Source organism: Leptonychotes weddellii, chromosome 5 (genome assembly GCF_054177405.1).
Source record: "Leptonychotes weddellii isolate Sample4059 chromosome 5, ASM5417740v2, whole genome shotgun sequence".
Taxonomy (NCBI): Eukaryota; Metazoa; Chordata; class Mammalia; order Carnivora; family Phocidae; genus Leptonychotes; species Leptonychotes weddellii.
This window is the reverse complement of record NC_138373.1, coordinates 152096370-152113793: the sequence shown is the minus strand read 5'-3', so window position 1 is coordinate 152113793 and position 17424 is coordinate 152096370. Positions and strand designations below refer to the sequence as shown.

General features: G+C 52.4%; 1 protein-coding gene and 1 pseudogene across 1 annotated transcript in view; both read right to left on the bottom strand.

The window, feature by feature from the left end:
* Positions 1 to 456: 456 nt before the first annotated feature.
* SACK1F (scaffolding CK1 anchoring protein F) overlaps positions 457 to 17424 on the bottom strand; it is a 32111-nt gene continuing 15143 nt past the window's right edge. The window contains exons 2-5 of the mRNA XM_006749340.3: positions 10433 to 10600; positions 9785 to 9906; positions 7396 to 8090; positions 457 to 761 (exon numbers count right to left, since the gene is read on the bottom strand). Of these exons, the coding sequence (XP_006749403.1) occupies positions 712 to 761; positions 7396 to 8090; positions 9785 to 9906; positions 10433 to 10600 (1035 nt within the window). The 3' untranslated portion in view covers positions 457 to 711. The remainder of the gene's footprint in view (positions 762 to 7395; positions 8091 to 9784; positions 9907 to 10432; positions 10601 to 17424) is intronic.
* LOC102749721 (small ribosomal subunit protein uS12 pseudogene) lies at positions 8107 to 9758 on the bottom strand (annotated as a pseudogene).

Below are 17424 nucleotides of genomic sequence, written 5' to 3'. Positions count from 1 at the left end.
AGACTGCTAAGATGGTGGGGAGGGAGGGGAAGGAGACCTCAGTATGAGGGCTCTCAGAATGGCAGGGTCAGATTCTGCCCCTGGCTGAGGGGAGGCCTGACCCTCATTTCACTCCAGGTCTAGTACAGGAGCCTGCAGGAACCGGGCCAGGAAGGCCGCAGCAGCCGGTGCCCAAGCTGTCCTCGCTGCACCTTCTACCTTGAGTTCAGAGCCTAGGTCAAGACTGGCTCCCTGGCCCAGAGCCCCATCCGTCCTCTTCCCTTATATCCCACCAAACCTCTTGAGAGACCAGAAGCACCAGGAAGCCCAGGGAAGGAGAAGTCAGGGAGCTAGGGTTGCCCTGGAGACCCCATCGCATTAGGCATGAAGACATGGGCTCACCCCATCTGGGGACCTGCAGGGCAAGGCTGGCCCAGTGGAGGGAGGGGGTCCAGCATAAAGGAGAGCAGACATGAGTCAAGCTTCCACTTCATGTAAACAAGAAGGAGTGACCCCTGCCCAGCCAGCGACAGTCTTGTAGGGGCGTGTGGTCATCTTGAGATGCTGCAGACTCTCACATCTGGGCTTGAGGGTCCCTGAGGCCAGGATAGAGGCTGTCGGGCAGGAAGCAAGTGAGGGTCCGAAGTGCAAACTGGTGCAGAGTTTGACCTGTATTCTCCACAGGACAGGGCTGGGGGCATCCACAGGTCCTACCCACTGCTGACCTATGGCTCAGGAAATCACACAATTGCTGGCCTTGGCAAGACTGGGACTTGTTTTACCTGCAGAGACAAGTGACACAGGCAAGGAAGACGTAAGTGAAGTGCTCAGCGGACTCGCCTCCCATTCCTCTCCTGTGCAATGCCCACACCTCAAATTTGGGGCTGGGGTCACTGTCTCCCTCCCAAGGTGCTGATCTGGAGTCAGTAGGGCCCCCAGGAAAGCAAAAGGAAAGGTTCTCCCTGTCTGGTACTCTCAGAAAGACCGTCACTGTTTGGGATATCAAGGGGTCTGCCACCTCCTGAACTCAGCAGCGTCGCGGCGGGTGGGGGGGACGCGAAGGACCCAGAACCCCAATCTACAACTATAATCGATGACTTGACATCTCGCCAAGAGGTGGTTTACCAGTAGCTAATACTGTATGCAGTCTCCCTCACAGCTTACAAAGCACAACCAGTCACTCTCTCAGCTAATCCCCCTGGGTAGCTGCTGCATCTCGAGGTGTCATTAGCCCTGCCCTACAGCTCCCCGAGCCAGCTCCCCGAGCCAGTCGACACCAGCACCAGCACCTGGCCTTCCAAATCCAGCCTCAGCTCCTTCCACCGTGCAGGCACCCCGGGAGGGGTCACCAGGGTCAGCAGGCTGATGGAGAGCCAGGCAGCACGGCTCAGACCACAGGCTTAGGGGGGTGGTTTTAAGACAGAGGAGGGAGGACGCACACTTCATTGAGGGGAAAGATGGGGGGAGAGAAAGCTGTTCTTCTCCAGGCCAGAGAAGCATGCTTCTCCTCTTCCCAGGTCCCTTCCATCCACTTCTACTTCCTTTCAACCCCAAAGCGGAGGCCAGTGGCTTCTTTGGCTGGATTTCTGCTCCCAGAGCTGCAGAGGGGAGGGGGGGTGGGGGAGCGGAGAGGCAGACACTGACATTTCTGGCCCTCCAGGTGTCAGGCTGCTGGGCCTCTGTCCTCCTGGGCACGGGATGCCTTTCTCCCGGGTGCAGGCTGCTGAGCTCCTTCCTGCTGGCCCCTCTCCACACCGCAAGGATCACCTCCCTGGCGCCCACACCACCTTCCCGTATCACTCCAGCTGTGACGTTAATTCATGTGGCGGCTGCCTCCTCTCTTGGGCCCTTAGTAAGGGAGACACTGAAGAGGCTCCAGTGGAGCCCCTCCCCTCCCCACCCCCCTCAAGCTCGGCTCGCCACCCCCCTGTCTGGGCAGACTGAACCCGCTCCTCGGGACTTGCCGCAAGTCCAGCTGGGCCACCTTGGAGGCCAAGCTTGAGAGCGTGTAAGGCTTAGAAAAGGTGGGAGGGGGGCTGGATGACTGTGCCACCCCCTCCCTGAGGGCTCCGAGGATCAAGGCGCCTGGGTCATCTTCCACGGTGGTGCCAGGCTGCCTCCGACACAGCTCTGCCGCTGCTTACTTCCGCTGTCCCGCGGTCCCCTCACGGCTACAACGGACACAGCCGTCCCCACTGCCTCTCCTTGGCAGCGTCTTTTGTTTGCTTGGCCTACTGAGCAGATGCAGAGTTCCTCCCCGGGCGGGGGCACTTTGGAGGCAGGTAAGCAGATCAATTTCTGCATCCCGAAGAAGGGGAAGGAGTGTAGCTTGCGGGGGGGGCGCGGTGGGAAGGATGGGCCTGCTTCCCAGGCCTGCGCTCTGCCCTGGCTCCTGCACGCCCCCCATCCCGCCCGGGGAGGCTGGGAGAGGCGGGGGTGAGAGTCCAGGTTTGCCAGGCTGTGCCTCCCACTCGTTCCATCCGGCCACGAAAGCCTGCAGAGATTCTTTAGACTCAGGATTCATCTCCATGCCTCTGACGGAGAGATGGTTTGAGGACAAACTCCGTGTGTGCCATCATTTCTTCAGTGCACGCTGACTGAGAGTCTAGCATGTGTAGGTGTTTGGCAGGACTGAGGAGAATCAGACCTGCTCAGGTTCACAGGGAAGAATACACAAATGGCCATTTTGTTCTGTTTTTTTTTTTTTTTACAAAGTGTATGTGACATGGGCAGCCCAAGGGAGATTTGAGGGAAGGCCAAACTTCAAAGGGAGCGAACAGTGAAGTGAGACCCAACGTCGAGGTGGGAGCTGGTGGAGGGGCCTGGGGTGTCAGGGCAAGGCCGCTGATCCGAATGCCACACAAGGACCATGAGCTCTACCTCCCTAGGGGTCTCAGGACTTCATATTCCCCTTTTCTGCAAGGTTCTTCCTCTGGATGTCCACACAGCGTTCTCCCTCTCTTCATTCAAGTCTCTGTTCAAATGCCCCTTTGTCCCTGCATCAGAGAGGACTTCCCGATCACCCTTTATAAAAGGGTCACTGCCCTCCCTGTCCTTCTGTTTCCAGCACGGTATTCACTCCATAAGAGCAGCGGTTTTGCTGGTGTTGTTCGCTCTTGTACCAGGAACTTAGCACAGAGCAAACATTGCATAGATATATATTTGTTGAGTAAAATGGATGACCAGGCAGTGGCAAGCTACTTAAAGGTTCATACCAATACTACCAACAATAGCAGCATCAATAGATCTTGGCTGGGCGACGTACATGCCCTCACTCACCTAGCTGGTGATGAAGCCCTGGCGAGGCCCAAGGGAAACCAGAAAGGCAGAGGGATCATGACATATGCCAATGAGAATAAGGATGCTGGCCTCTTTTCTAGAACCAGGTGGGATCAGTTCCTCGAAGGATGCTCACTCGATTCCCCTCACCTTGCTGTGTGGTTGGGACCCTGACTGATAACAGTGCTTGGCTTTATCAAGTCAGACCTCCAAATACCAGCTGGGGCATGACCCATGATGCTCAGGAGTGACAATGAATTTCGAAACTCTACTCAAGACAGCTCTTGAGTAGACTTCTCCTGGAACTGGAGGCCCACAGGTCCCCTAGGGAGCTCTGAACCCTAGAAGCACTTCCCCAACCTTCCATCCCAGACAGGGGCCCAGGTTTCCAAGAGACATTTGAGACCTCCAGCCCCCAGGGATGACACAGGTGAGCCTGAAGTCCCAAATCCAGGAGCCCAGTGGCCACAGAACTAGGAGCCAGACCACACTGCCAGTTAGGGTGGCCCCCCATGCATGTATCAGGGAACCCAGGAGAGTTCTGGAAATGCAACTGTCACTGCAGTCCCCTCAGAGAACTCTGGGAAGAAAAGCATGGGCCCAGGCGACCTCGGAAGGTAGTCTGGGGTATTAATGGCCACTCTCCACTAATGGGATACCAGGGCGAGAGTCCATTGGTAAGAAGCCTCTGGCCCTTCCAAATGGTCTTTAATGATGTAGGAAAGTGGCACTAACCCTAGCCTTCTGGAGATAGCCACAATGCTTTGTGCAGGGCCCGGGGAGGCAAGAGACCATGCTGCCCTATCTCCCTGAGTGACCAGGGACACAGAAGCTTGCCTCTCTGCATATCCTATCTGTGAACGATGTCATCAGGCAGGGTGGTTGTGAGTTCTGTGTGACAGCATTTAGCACGGGTCCACCCAGCACCTGGTCAGGGAATGTCTGTGCCTTTCTTCCTTCCCTGGAGGACATTACCTGGAACCTCCCCCCGCCCCCCAGCCTAGCAGCCCTGTGAGAACAGGGCCTATCCGAGTGTTGTCATAATCCGCTGCCCTGGGGACCCCCTACACGGGAAAACACTCAGGACACTTGTTTAAAAGGCAGATTCCTGAGCCCAGCCCAGCAATACAGACTCCCCACCGTGTTTTAACAAGGCTCTCCAGTGAATGCTGCTCCCTGAGATTGGGATCTCTGCCCCAGAGGGCCTGTCCCAAGCTCCTGGATGGACACAGGTGGCAGGCTTGGGAAAGGTCCTAAGTGCACCCAGTGCAGAAACAAGGTCTCAGTTGAGAGAAAAACCAGAAGGAAAAGGAGCTCAGCTTCCACCAGTAGAGGGGGCAGTGAGCCTTCAAACCACGAGGCAACACTCCCCGCGCCCCCCCAACCCTGACAAGACACCCCCCCCCCCGCCCATCCCCAGACCTTCGGAAGGGATTTCCGAAGGTTCTCCCAAGGGCCACACTTGGACCTGCAAAAATCCGCATGCGGCTTGACAACTATATACTTCTTATCAAGCAATCTTACAGGCTGCCAGCACTTAGCTTTTCTATTTCTCTCTTCCACCCACCCTATCCATCAGCCCAGGCTCTCCCTGGACAAGAGGGCAGCAGGGAGAGAGAGGACAGAGTCCGAATCAGGAGCTCAGAGGGACCTCCGAAATCCTCCCTGGCTCAGGAACAGGGAACAGCCCTGGGAGGTGAATGGATGGGTCCAGGGTATGGGGAGCAAAGTGCTGGGAGCTGAGATCCCACATGATGTCTGTTCTGATGATGTCCTGAATGTTCTGTAGGAAAAGGATCCTTTCCCTAGGTGAGGGCTCTAAGGTAGTAAAGTGATTTCCTCCTGGATGACAGTTCCCAGAGTACTGGAATTGCTAGTTCCAACCTTGGGGGTCCCATGCAGTCAGGAACACGACCCTCTGCCACACAGAGTCCTGGTGACTTAGCTTCTGAGACGAGGCACCAGGACAGCCCAGCTGCAGTCCAGTGTTTGGGAAGCTGGAGGCCAAGAAAAGGGCCTGTGGGGAGAGAGGGGTCCTGCTTCTTGCCACTGCCCTTTGAGGGAAGCAAGCGGCAGGGAGAGGAACGGGCTCATTAGCAACCTGACTACGAGGCCCCCCGTGAACGGGATGCCCAGCCAGGTGAGCCGAGGCTGTGCTGGATGAGGCCACTCTGTGTTTCTTCTAAAGAATGGAGAAGGAACAGGGTGACCCTGCTGGGCATGCCCGGGGCCTTCCTGACTTTATGTGCCGGTGTGCCGGGCACTCAGGAGAGGAGCTTCCCCGGGGCGCAGCCCCACGCGCTTGGCTGGCTCCTGGGCACCGTCCGAAAACACTCAGAGGGCAGTGTCAGTGACGGTGACCAGCCCAGTCCTCCAAGCAGGGGAACTCGCCGCTGAGAGACTTAGGAAAGGTGGCAGGAAGGGACAAGACAATGGGCCTTTCGTTTCTATGGAAACAGCACCTCAGGGTGAGGGGCTGAAGGGAGCGAGAGCTCCCACTTCACCTACAGTCAGGACTCGGGAAGTGGCCCTTCTTGTGGTTGGGCTCGCCCCTCCCTCGCCCTTCCCTGCCAGGTGTTCACCATGGCAACCCTTCCTCCAAACAAGAGGTGCAAAGTGGCAGAGCAGCTGGTGTTGGGGGCGCCAGGGAGCCCAGCGGGGACAGGAGTGGGGGACAGCACCCCTCTGTGCAGGACACAGAGCCCCACTGGCAGGACACGGGCCCCGGCCTGGGTTTGAGTCCTGACCCCACTACCACTTACTGTGCCCTGGGCCCACCGAATGCCCCTCTCTGAGCTTCTAGCAGCCACCTCTGTGGTTGTTGTAAGGAAAAAGGAAGAGAGAAAGCATCTCCTGAAGGACCGGGCACTTCCCGGCCAAATGGAGGTACACCACTGGCAGCCCTGCGTCCCTCACTCACAGGGACTCCCCGGCCTGTCCTGACGTGGAGAAGCGCAGACGGGGCGCGCCAGGTTCTGTGGCCGGCTTGGGGGGGGTCAGCGGCGGGGCGAAGATGGCTGTGATCCGGTCAGAGCTGGGGCCGTGGGGGCCACAACAGACCTGGAAGCACGCAGGCTGCCCAGGCCAAGGCCCCAGCATCACCTCCCTGGCCGGGTGGGAGGCCGGTCTCACTGCTGCCGAGCGCCACGGCCATGGGAGAAACCCCAGCATGGAGACCCCTTCCACTGGGAGGTGCTGCCGCGGGGACAGGCACGGGCAGTGGCCCCGGCTGCCACCCCCAGCCTCCAGAAAGTCCTGCTCCGGAGAAAGACACAAGGGCCCAGACCTCCAGGGGATCCCCAAGAGCCAGCCAGAAAGACACGGCCACCAGGAACAATGTCTCCCGAATGTAAGCAGCATGGCAAACACCACTTCTCAAATAAGCACACGGAAGAGCCGAGTCACACTATTTACAACAGAAATGAGGAAAGTGGGTCAGGGCGTTGGTGGGGCACAGGTGAGGGTGGGGTGTGTGTGAGCCGGCTGGATCCTGATGACAGGTGATGTGGCAGGGAACAGGTTTTCTAGAATGAGCCCTAGACTCAGAGGCAGAGGTCAAGCCGGGGTCAGGCCTCTCAGCTGTTCCGTGTCTGTTTCTTCACTGACAAAGGACAAAGTTTCCAAGCCTGGTAGTAGCAACGATAGCTCTCGGACGACTCCATGTCCAGCACTGTTCTGAGCACTTTATATCCTCAGAGCAGCTGAGCAAGGCAGCTTTCTCCCCTTTTATTTCTTTATTTTTAAAGATTTATTTATTTATTAGAGAGAGAAAGAGCGAGCGAGCACGAGGACAGGGGCAGAGGGAGAGGGAGAGAGAATCCTAAGCAGGCTCCACGCCCAGCGCAGAGCCCCCACGCAGGAGCTCGGTCTCGAGACCCTGAGATCATGGCCTGAGCTGAAATGGGAGAGTCAGACGCTTCAGCCAACTGAGCCACCCGGGCACCCCGTCCTTCTCCGCTTGGAGAGAAGAGGAAGTGAACTCGGACCTGCCCGAGCAGCAGGGGAACTGGGCAGCATCGGAGCTCAGGGCTCCCGCTCCCTGCCCGCCGGCAGGCTGCCTGTCTGCAGAGAGGAGGCAAGGCTCCCGGAGGAGGATGGGGGGCGTGGCGAGCAGGGCGCCGCGGGCGGAGGGCTCACCTGAGATGTCGGCACTGGAGCCCTCTTTGGGCCTCTTCCCCGTCACTAGCCGCACTTCTGCAAAGGTCTCGGTGCAGAGGGAGCCGGTCACACCGTTGGGCGCCGTGGGACTCTTGGCCCGTCGACTGAAGAGCCTCTTGCTCAAGCGCCTGCCGTCCTTGGCCGCCGTGGCCTCCCCGTTGGCAGCTTCTCCCTTGCCGTTTCGGACGAGCGCCTCTGGGGGTCTGGGCTTCAGGTCCACGCGCAGGTGAGAGAGCACCCTGCCGTCCTTCCGAGTCAGCTCTCCAGAGGGAACGGGCTCCACGGGGGGCAGCACCTGCTCCAGCGTGACCAGGTCATTCAGGAAGCCCTCCAGGCGCCGGGCCGCCTCGCCGCCTCTGCCCCCCTCCTCCTGCTCCTCCGGGTCGCCGCCGGCCTCCCGCTGCTGCCCGGCGGCCCAGCGCATCATCTCCCCGGGGGGGTGGCGGCTGCCTGACACCAGGGCATACTTGGGGTTGATTAGCTTGCGAGCCACGGTGGAAGAGTAGTTGACGCCGAGCCTCCCGGCGCCCCCTGCCAGGTTCAGCTGCTGGTGCAAGTTCACCTCCTCGGAGATGGCATACAGCTCCCGGAACTCCACATCGAAGGGCTCCACGTTCTGCCCTGTGAGGAGGAGGAGAAGGTTCCTGTCCATGTAGGAGGAGCTCCAGGTGAACCTGGGAACGTGGGGACAGAAAAGCACAACACGTAGGCCCAGCCTGTGGCAGGCCCCTGGCTGTCCCATCTGCACAGCCCGCTGCCCCCACCCCAACCTCATCTACCACGGAGGGCAGATGCCTTGCTGCCTGGTGGAAGGGGCCTCCTGGACCCACATCCTCCCTCTTTCCCAGGTCTTGGCCTCAAATGCAGAAAGCAGGCAAGGGCATGGGAAGGCAGGCCTGGATTCCCACCTGGTTTCTACCCTTGGAGGCCTTGTAAAGTGGGGTTCATGGGGCGTCCAGTCACAAAAGTGTTGTGAGGCTCACGTGTGACACCACATGTAAAACATTTAGTCCAGGACGTGGCACAAACACACACTGAATAAGGACGGATGCAGCTGCTGCTATTGGTTTTGCTTTTTGTTTTTTTAAAGATTTTACTTATTTATTTGAGAGCGAGCTCACACAACAAGCACAGGGGAGGGGGAGAGGGAGAAGAAGGCCCCCTGCTCAGCAGGGAGCCCGATGCGGGGCTCGATCCCAGGACCCCGAGATCATGACCCAAGCCAAAGGCACATGCTTACCCGACTGAGCCACCCAGGCGCCCTGCTGCTCTTGTTAATAATGGCTCTTCTCTGAGTCTTTAGAGCACTCGGTGTCTGCAAACCCCCACACTTTAGCCACGTCAGAGGACTCCTGCCACTTACTGATGGCTTCACGGGCCCAGGTCTCTCGCCTCACCTAGATTTCAGTTTACTTGGAGGACAGAGACTGCACAGATACAGTCTCTCATGTTCTGGTAACTGACTTCTGAATCGAATTCGGGACACATTTCCTCCACACCACACCCTTACAGTTCTTTTTCTTTTTCTTTTTGGCATATGAAAATTTATTATTGTCATGTTTTCGCCATCAAAACTTACGATCTTGGTCTTTCCTTCTTGCCTCTGTATTTGGCGAAAAGAGAGACATTGGCTACTTTGACAACCTTAAAGCGAATTCCAGGAACGTCACTGACAGCATGACCTTTGCAGCCAAATCCAGCACCAGAACCTCATCATTTTCCTCAGTAAAATTCAAACAACCATCACTGGGTACAAAGGCTGTGACGTTTTTGCCATTCTTAATCAGCTGGATCCTGACACATTTCCTGATGGCAGAATGTGGCTGCTTGGCTTCAACGCTTGCTTTTCTCAGCACAATTCCTTTTGCATGGGAAGCACCTCCAAAAGGGCTGGTGTCCAGGGCTGTGCCCAAAGGGGCTTTCTTGTACTGTTTATCATGCCACTTCTGATCTCGTCGGCCATGGAGCTTCCTGGCAGTACGAAAACTACGACCCTTACCCATCCTGCTGGCGCCACAGGCCTGAGCAAGAGAGACCGCACCCTCACATTTCTTTCCCAGATCTGGTTCATTCTGCTTCCTGATTATCCCACCCAATGACTAGCCTCAAAATGCAACCAGCTGCTGTGGACCATGAAAGGCAAGCCATACTTAATGCCCAGGAGGAGTTGACCGTCTTTCTGGAATAATCTAGTAGCCAGAAATTTTGAGGGCAGGGACTGGCCAGGAGGCTCTTCTTTGCCATTAGATCAGATAATACGCCTTAAACCCACGACTATGGGGGCTCCAGTCCAGAGTCTTCCTGACCATGTACATTTGTTACACAAATATAGGCCTCCGGGGTTCTTCTATGACCTGTCCCGACTCACCTGTAAGATCCAGTGGCTACTTTTTCACCATCTACCATTAGGAACGTTGATGACAGGGTCCCCTTGATCTTCCCCATGGGCATGTAGAAGCCAACACCCGTCACAGAGCGGACACGGATGTTCTGTTGAGAAGAGGAGAAAGGCACTGTCACTCATGAGGCTCTGAGCCAAGTTTTGTTTGGGCAGAGGAGGAACCCTCTTGTCCGTGGAACCTGCCTGTTGGTTCCTGTCTATACTAGACTCCGCTTCCTACAGCCGTAGAGGTGGAACCCCATTTGGAGAGCAAGAGGAAGTTAGCAAATCTTGCTCTGAGCGTAGATGAGCCCAGAGTGGTGCCTGCCTGCTCCCAAAGCTCCCCAGAAGAGAAACATAACCCTAGCTTTGATCCTGACAGTGACTCTGCAGGCTGAACACCCCAGGACTGGGCCACAGCTGCCTTCTTAGCCTCAATAGTCTTGAGTTGAAATTTAAGCTGGGCATGTAATTTAGGGTTATTAATTCACAAGCAAGGTTTTAGACAGAAAGAAAGGTGTTGAGCATGCTCACCTGTGCGCCTGAACTGGGCAGAGGATGGGTCAGAGGCAGCCTCCATCTCATCTCCCGCCCTCCTTCCCCAACCTCCACCCCTACCCCAGTGGTACAACTTACCCGAATACGGAAGTCGGTGAGCTCTAGGCCCTGACACATTTCCAAGAAAAACTTCACGCCTGCCTCATCCAGGATGATATATACTGGGACCTGGCGCTTAGAGGCAGCATCCACAATGTCTTGGAAGATATCGCCATCAGTGAAGAGGTCCATGACCACCGCAATGACCTGGATGGGGAAGGGCACTAGTGAGGCACGTGGTGACTCCATGTCTGTAGCGATACACTGTGGCCCAGAGAGGACCAGCTGGGCCTAGGTAACTGGAGGCCAAGAGTCAAACACCCCATCTGCACCACTCCTGGGCTCTCCACGTCCCTGCCCATCTCTGAGCACATCTGAGCCCGGAGATGGGCTCTCTGCTCTGAGAAATGCATGGGGGTCCAGGCTGTGCTCCTTGTACTTCATCCTTGACAAATCCCCACTACCCCACCCTGGGCATTCTTCAACAGCTCTTCAGAAGCCATATCAGGGAGACCTAGGAGGCTGAGGAAAGTTGGTCCTAGCGGCCCAGGGAAACAAGTAGGCTCAAGAAGATGAGATCGCTGAGAAGCATGGGATGGACTCATTACCACCACCTGCAAATCTGCTCAAACCCTTTTCTCTGCAGGCCTGGGCGCTTTGATCTCCCTAGATCTGTGCAAAGTTCCATACTCCCCTTGGTGTGGTTTCAGATAGAGCTCCAGTTAGCTCAAACTCCCTTGGCTTCCAAGTGGCCGGGTCATCCCACAGTACCCTCAAGTTAAGGTCACTGCCTAGGACTCCTGATTTCCAAAAGCCCGTCCTTGAAGATCTGTCCTGGAAGCTGAGGCTTTCTGCAGCCTGAGGCAGATCTGCCTTTCTGACCTTAACTTCCTCCATTTTCCTATGCAAACCTTCCTCTGCTCTAGTGGCAGGGTTTTCTTGCGGGCCCCAAGCATTGTGCATGTGATGCAGAGGAAAGGGAATGCTTTGGGGTCAAGAGATCTGGTTATAATGACTTCCTATGCAAGTGACCTTAGGCAAGTCACTTAACCTTGGTGAGCCTCTGTTTCCTTATCTGCAAGGTGGGGATACCCTTTACCCTGTACTTTTATTTTGCCATCGAGATTAGATAACATCTGTAAAGCATCAAATACAGTGCCTGGTATGTAGTAAGTCCTAAATAAATGGTAATCACTGTACAGTTGAGGGATTCTGTTAGTTGTTGCCACTGAAAGCCTGAACGCTGAAGTCAGACAGACCAGGCCTAGTAGACCAGCTCCACCACTGACTCATCAGTGCCCCAGCTAATAACAGCACCTATCTCAAAGAGATGTTGTGAGGGCTTAGGGAGATAAACCATGAGAGCACTTAGCACAGTGCCTGGCACATGGTAAGCTCAACAGTGGTATCCTCCATCCCCACCACCCTCACACATGTGCTCTACCATCACCCTGCCTCTAAAGACCCGCCCCCCCCAATTCACACAGTATTATTTATGACTGTTCTTGGCTCCTACATTTCATACTCAATCATCCATACGAGTTAACATTTACTGAGCCCCATAGGCAGAGGGAGGATCTAAAGACAAACTTTAATCCCTAACTTCAGGGGTTAATCCCATTGGAATGATAAACCATTTGCACTAAATAAGATAGGAGGCAAAATGAGATAAATGCTTTAAGAGATGTACAAATGACATGTGATGTGAGTTCAAAGTCGGAAGGGGGGTGGGAGGAGGGCCAGCGGGAGGGAGGGAGACTGAATGATTACTTCTGGCCATAGGAGAACTTCTTAAGAAAGGCTTCACCAGGGAAGCTAAGACCTGAAGAATGGGCAGCCTCGGGGACCAGGAGAAATGAACAGGGAGGAAAACCGAGCCGGCAAGTGGGCAGGGCTGCCATGCATGGGTATGCAGGTTGTGCACTGCACATGGGCTCTGGGCTGAGGGGGTGAATGGAAGCTGTGTCTGCCTGAGGAAGGGACAGCTTTTTCTAATCTGCACATAGCATCCACATGGGCTAGCAGAAGCCTATGAGGCAGGCATTTCAGGCAAAGAACACATCATAAACATAAACTGAGGACAGGGACTAACATGCATTGTGCACATTCCATGTGCCCCACGCTGTTCCAGATGCTTTAGGTAAATTTTCTAATTTGATCCTCACAATAAGGAGGACTATTCTCATTTTACAGATGAGGAAGTAAATGCAAAGGGGCTAAATGATGTGTCCAAGGTCATACAGTTAGCATGTAGCGGAGCAGGGATTTGAACTCAAGTCTCTCAGACTCTGTAAGGTATTTTAGAAATATCATATCAAAAGCTGATTCTTTAAAAAGACCAAACAAGATAGACAAACTTCTGACAAGGCTGACAAAAACAGGAAATGCAGATAAAGTGCTGAGTAAAAACAGAAATAACCACACACATATTTACTTTTTAAGAAATCGTATTATTTGGGGCGCCTGGGTGGCTCAGCCGTTAAGCGACTGCCTTCAGCTCAGGTCATGATCCCAGGGTCCTGGGATTGAGCCCCGCATCGGGCTCCCTGCTCAGCGGGAAGCCTGCTTCTCCCTCTCCCGCTGTGTCTCTCTCTGTCAAATAAATAAATAAAAGAAATCTTTAAAAAAAAAAAAATCGTATTATTTAAGAAATAGTAAAAATGGCAAAAAGAATATTAGGACTATTTACACATTGATGAATCTGAAAGCGAGAATGACATGGTTAAGTCGTTAAAAGCAAATTAAACATAATCCAGCATAATCCAGTAAGGTTTATCCTGGAAACAGAATGATGATTCAACATCAGAAAATCTGTCCTTTTAATTTATAACACTTATGGGGTCAAGGTGGGGAAATCATATATTATCTTAATAGGTTTTTAGAAGTATTTGATAACATGGGGTGCCTGGGTGGCCCAGTGGGTTAAGCATCTGCCTTCAGCTCAGGTCATGATCCTAGAGTCCCAGGATGGAGCCCTGCGTCGGGCTCCCTGCTCAGCGGCGAGTCTGCTTCTCCCTCTGCCCCTCACCCTGCTCATGCTCTTTCTCTCTCTCAAATAAATAAATAAAACATTTTTTATTTGAGTATTTGAGGGGCGCCTGGGTGGCTCAGTCCTTAAGCGTCTGCCTTCGGCTCAGGTGATGATCCCAGGGTCCTGGGATCGAGCCCCGCATTGGGCTCCCTGCTCAGCGGGAAGCCTGCTTCTCCCTCTCCCACTCCCCCTGCTTATGTTCCCTCTCTTGCTGTCTCTCTATCAAATAAATAAATAAAATCTTTTTTTAAAAAAGTATTTGATAACATGAGATCCCTATTTGTGATTAAAATACTCAAAAAACTAACAATAGAAGGGACCTTCCTTAACTTGATAACGGCTATCTACAAAAAATCCACATGAAACATACTGAACAGAAAAACATTAGATGCATTCCCTTTAAGTCTCAAGAACATCAATAATACTTTTACCACTGCTGTGGTAAAAAAAGTATTGGAGGTGCTGACCAATGCAATATGAAAAAGAGAGAGAAGGATTAGAAGAAACAAAACTACCCATATTTGGAGATGATTTTTTTTTTTTAAGTAGGCTCCATGCCCAGTGTGGAGCCTAACGTGGGGCTTGAACTCATGACCCTGAGATCAAGACCTGAGCTGAGATCGAGAGTCAGATGCTTAACAACTGAGCCACGCTTGGAGATGATATTTTTATAGAAAACCCAGCAAAATGCAGAGGAACATTATTAGAATTAACAGGAGAATTTAGCAAGATTGCCAGATACAAGAAAAACTAACAAAGGCCAACAGCATTCTTTTTTTTTTTTTTTTAAAGATTTTATTTATTTATTCATGAGAGACAGAGAGAGAGAGAGAGACAGAGGCAGAGGGAGAAGGAGGCTCCCCGCGGAGCAGGGAGCCCGATGCGGGACTCGATCCCAGGACCCTGGGATCATGACCTGAGCCGAAGGCAGACGCTTAACCGACTGAGCCACCCAGGCGTCCCAGGCCAATAGCATTCTTATACTACAGTAGCAATCAACTAAAAAAGGGGGAAGGTGAGAAAAAATAAGATCAACATTGCAATTTTAAACACACAGGATTTAAGAATACCTTTATGGAGAAATTTAGAAATCTCTATTCAAGGATATTTTAAAATATGTGAATAAATGAAGAGATAAATTATGTTCATGGATAATATGATTCAATATTTGAAAAACTGAATTCTCCCCATATTAATAAAATACAATGCAATTCCAATGAAAGTCAGTAAATTTTTTTGAGGAACTCAAATAATTCTAGAATGCAAGGAAGGATAAAGATCTACAATAGCTAAGTCAATTTTGAAAAAGAAAAGCTGAGGGACGCCTGGGTGGGTCAGATTGTTAAGTGTCTGCCTTCGGCTCAGGTCGTGATCTCTGTTCTGGGATCGAACCCCACATGGGGCTCCCTGCTCAGCAGAGAGTCTGTTTCTCCCTCTCCCTCTGCCTTTCCCCCCTGCTTGTGCTCTGTCTCTATAATGAATAAATAAAATCTTAAAAAAAGAAAAAGAAAAGCTGAAAGGGGTCACTTTTCCTACCAGATAGTGAGATAAACTGCCGAACCATAGTAATAAGCATCGTGGTGCTGAGACAGGAAGGAACTGAAAAACACACTAATGAAACAGAACAGAGACCAGAAACAACTCTGTGCCATAAACATACAGAACTTGAAGTCTGACAGAGGTAGAATCACAACTCAGTGGAGAAAGGATGTTGCTTAGTAGATGTTATTGGGAAATTGGCTTACTATTGAGAGAAAAAGTGTATTCCTGCCTTACACTATATATAAAGGTAGATTTCAGGTAGGCTAAATACCTAAATGTGAAAGATAAAACTAATAAAGGAATTGATAAGATGGGTAAGAGGATTTCTTAAGAGTCTAAAAGCACAAGTCACAAGGCAAGTGAAATTTAAAAAATAATGCATTTGGGGTGCCTGGGTGGCTCAGGTCATGATCCTGGAGTCCCGGGATTGAGCCCCACGTTGGGCTCCCTGCTCAGTGGGGAGTCCGCTTCTCCCTCTACCCTCACCCACTCATGCTCTCTCTCCCTCTCTTTCTCTCTCAAATAAATAAAATCCTTAAAAAAAATAATGCATTTGACAAATTAGGGATTTTCTGTTCAAAGGAGGATGCCATTAGATAAAGGCAACTGTTGACAAGGGAAAAGATACCTGCAATGTCTACAACCAAAAGGAATTAATAATATACAAGGGATCCCTGCAAATCACCAAGAAAAAGACAGGGAACTAATTAGAAAAATGGGCAAAGGATATGAATAGGCGATTCTGAGAGGAGATACCTGAATGGCTAATAAGTATAAAAAGAGAAGCAGACCTCATTAGTAATCAGAAAAATTCAAATTAAAGCAAAGAGATAAGAGAGAGACAGATACCACCTTACAACTATAAGATTCACTAAAAGTGAGAAAGCTGGCTAATCCCAAATGCTGGAATCCCAAATGCAGGGGAACCGCATGCACTACTGGTGGGAGGGAACACTGGTGCAGCTACTCCCTTCAGCAGTGGGCAGGGCGTGGTGGATTTAAGAATGTGCATAACTGGGGCGCCTGGGTGGCTCAGTCGTTAAGTGTCTGCCTTGACGCTTAGGTCATGATCCCAGGGTCCTGGGATCAAGCCCCACATCAGCGGGGAGCCTGCTTCTCCCTCTCCCACTCCCCCTACTTGTGTTCCTTTTCTCGCTGTGTCTCTCTGTCAAATAAATAAAATCTTTAAAAAAAAAAGAATGTGCATAACTCAAGTCAGCAATGCCACTCTGGTCATGCACCCAGGGAACCTCTTGGATCTTTGCAACAGTCTGTTATGGGGCAGGAACAAAGACATTCACTGCAGCTTTCTTCGGCATAGCAAGGAGCTGGCAACGATTTAGATGTCTGTCTCTAGAAGAATGGGTAAGGAAAATGTGAGGAATGTGCATTGCGGAGTGCTTGGTAGCCAGCAGAAGGAATGTACTGGTTCCAGTGCAGAACCTGGATAGTTCTTTTGAAAATGGAGAGTTTGATATAAAATGTCAGGGAATGAGATCTCTAGCCTAATACCATTTATGTAAATAAAAACGCACGACACAAAATAACACTGCATATGTTTTTCAAGGGTACAGACATGTGCAGGGACATATACCGAACACCTTAGGGTGTCTGCCTGTGGAGGGAGAGAGGAATGGAAGAAAATAAAACAGGAGGCGCCTTCTGTGGATGGATGATGGCAGTGGCCCATGACCCAAGGGTTGCAGTCAGCTCTGCACTTGAGGTCCAAAACAGACAGACAAACCCAAAGCAGGCGGCCAGAGCAGTTCGGGGTAGTGAGTACAATGGGGTTGGGCTGGGTCATGGAGGGTTTTAACTGGACGCTTCGGGCTCCACTGCATCAGAGCACACCCTCCTCTCCATCTCACCGGGCTTCTGATACCTTCCCTCCCAAGTGCTGTCTGAGGCCAGAGGCCATTGTTTGCTCATTTCCAAACTCTCTACAGTGTCCAGGTCAGAGTCAACTCTCAGTATATTGCCGGGGAGTGCTCAACTGGCTTTCAAGGCACTTCTGGATTCACACTCTTGCTTCCCTTTCACAACTGCAAAACCAAGCAGGGAGCTGGCCACCCTCACCCTCACCCCTACCCAACCCCACCTGGTGGAGGATGTGATGTGAAAACGGATTGAGAGCCGGAGGGAGATTTGAGTCCCGAGGGCCCCGCTTCCAGGAGGCTTGGTCTGTGGCACTCTGGCGAGAGCCAGCCATCTATGTCACTACCAATTAAACAGTGAAATATCTGTAGTAGGAAGACAAATCAATTGCTCTCTGACTCCTACAATCTCGTTGTGGAGGAGAAGTGATAATTACCCTCAGCTTTGGTCTCTGGAGGGCACTGCTTGACATTCAGCTCCGCAGCTTCAGCCCCAGGAAAACCAGCTCCCCTGCTCCCTCCGCCCGTGGTGTTCAATGTGCCATGTGATCCTCCACCCCAAACCCAACTTCGAGACTCCCGGT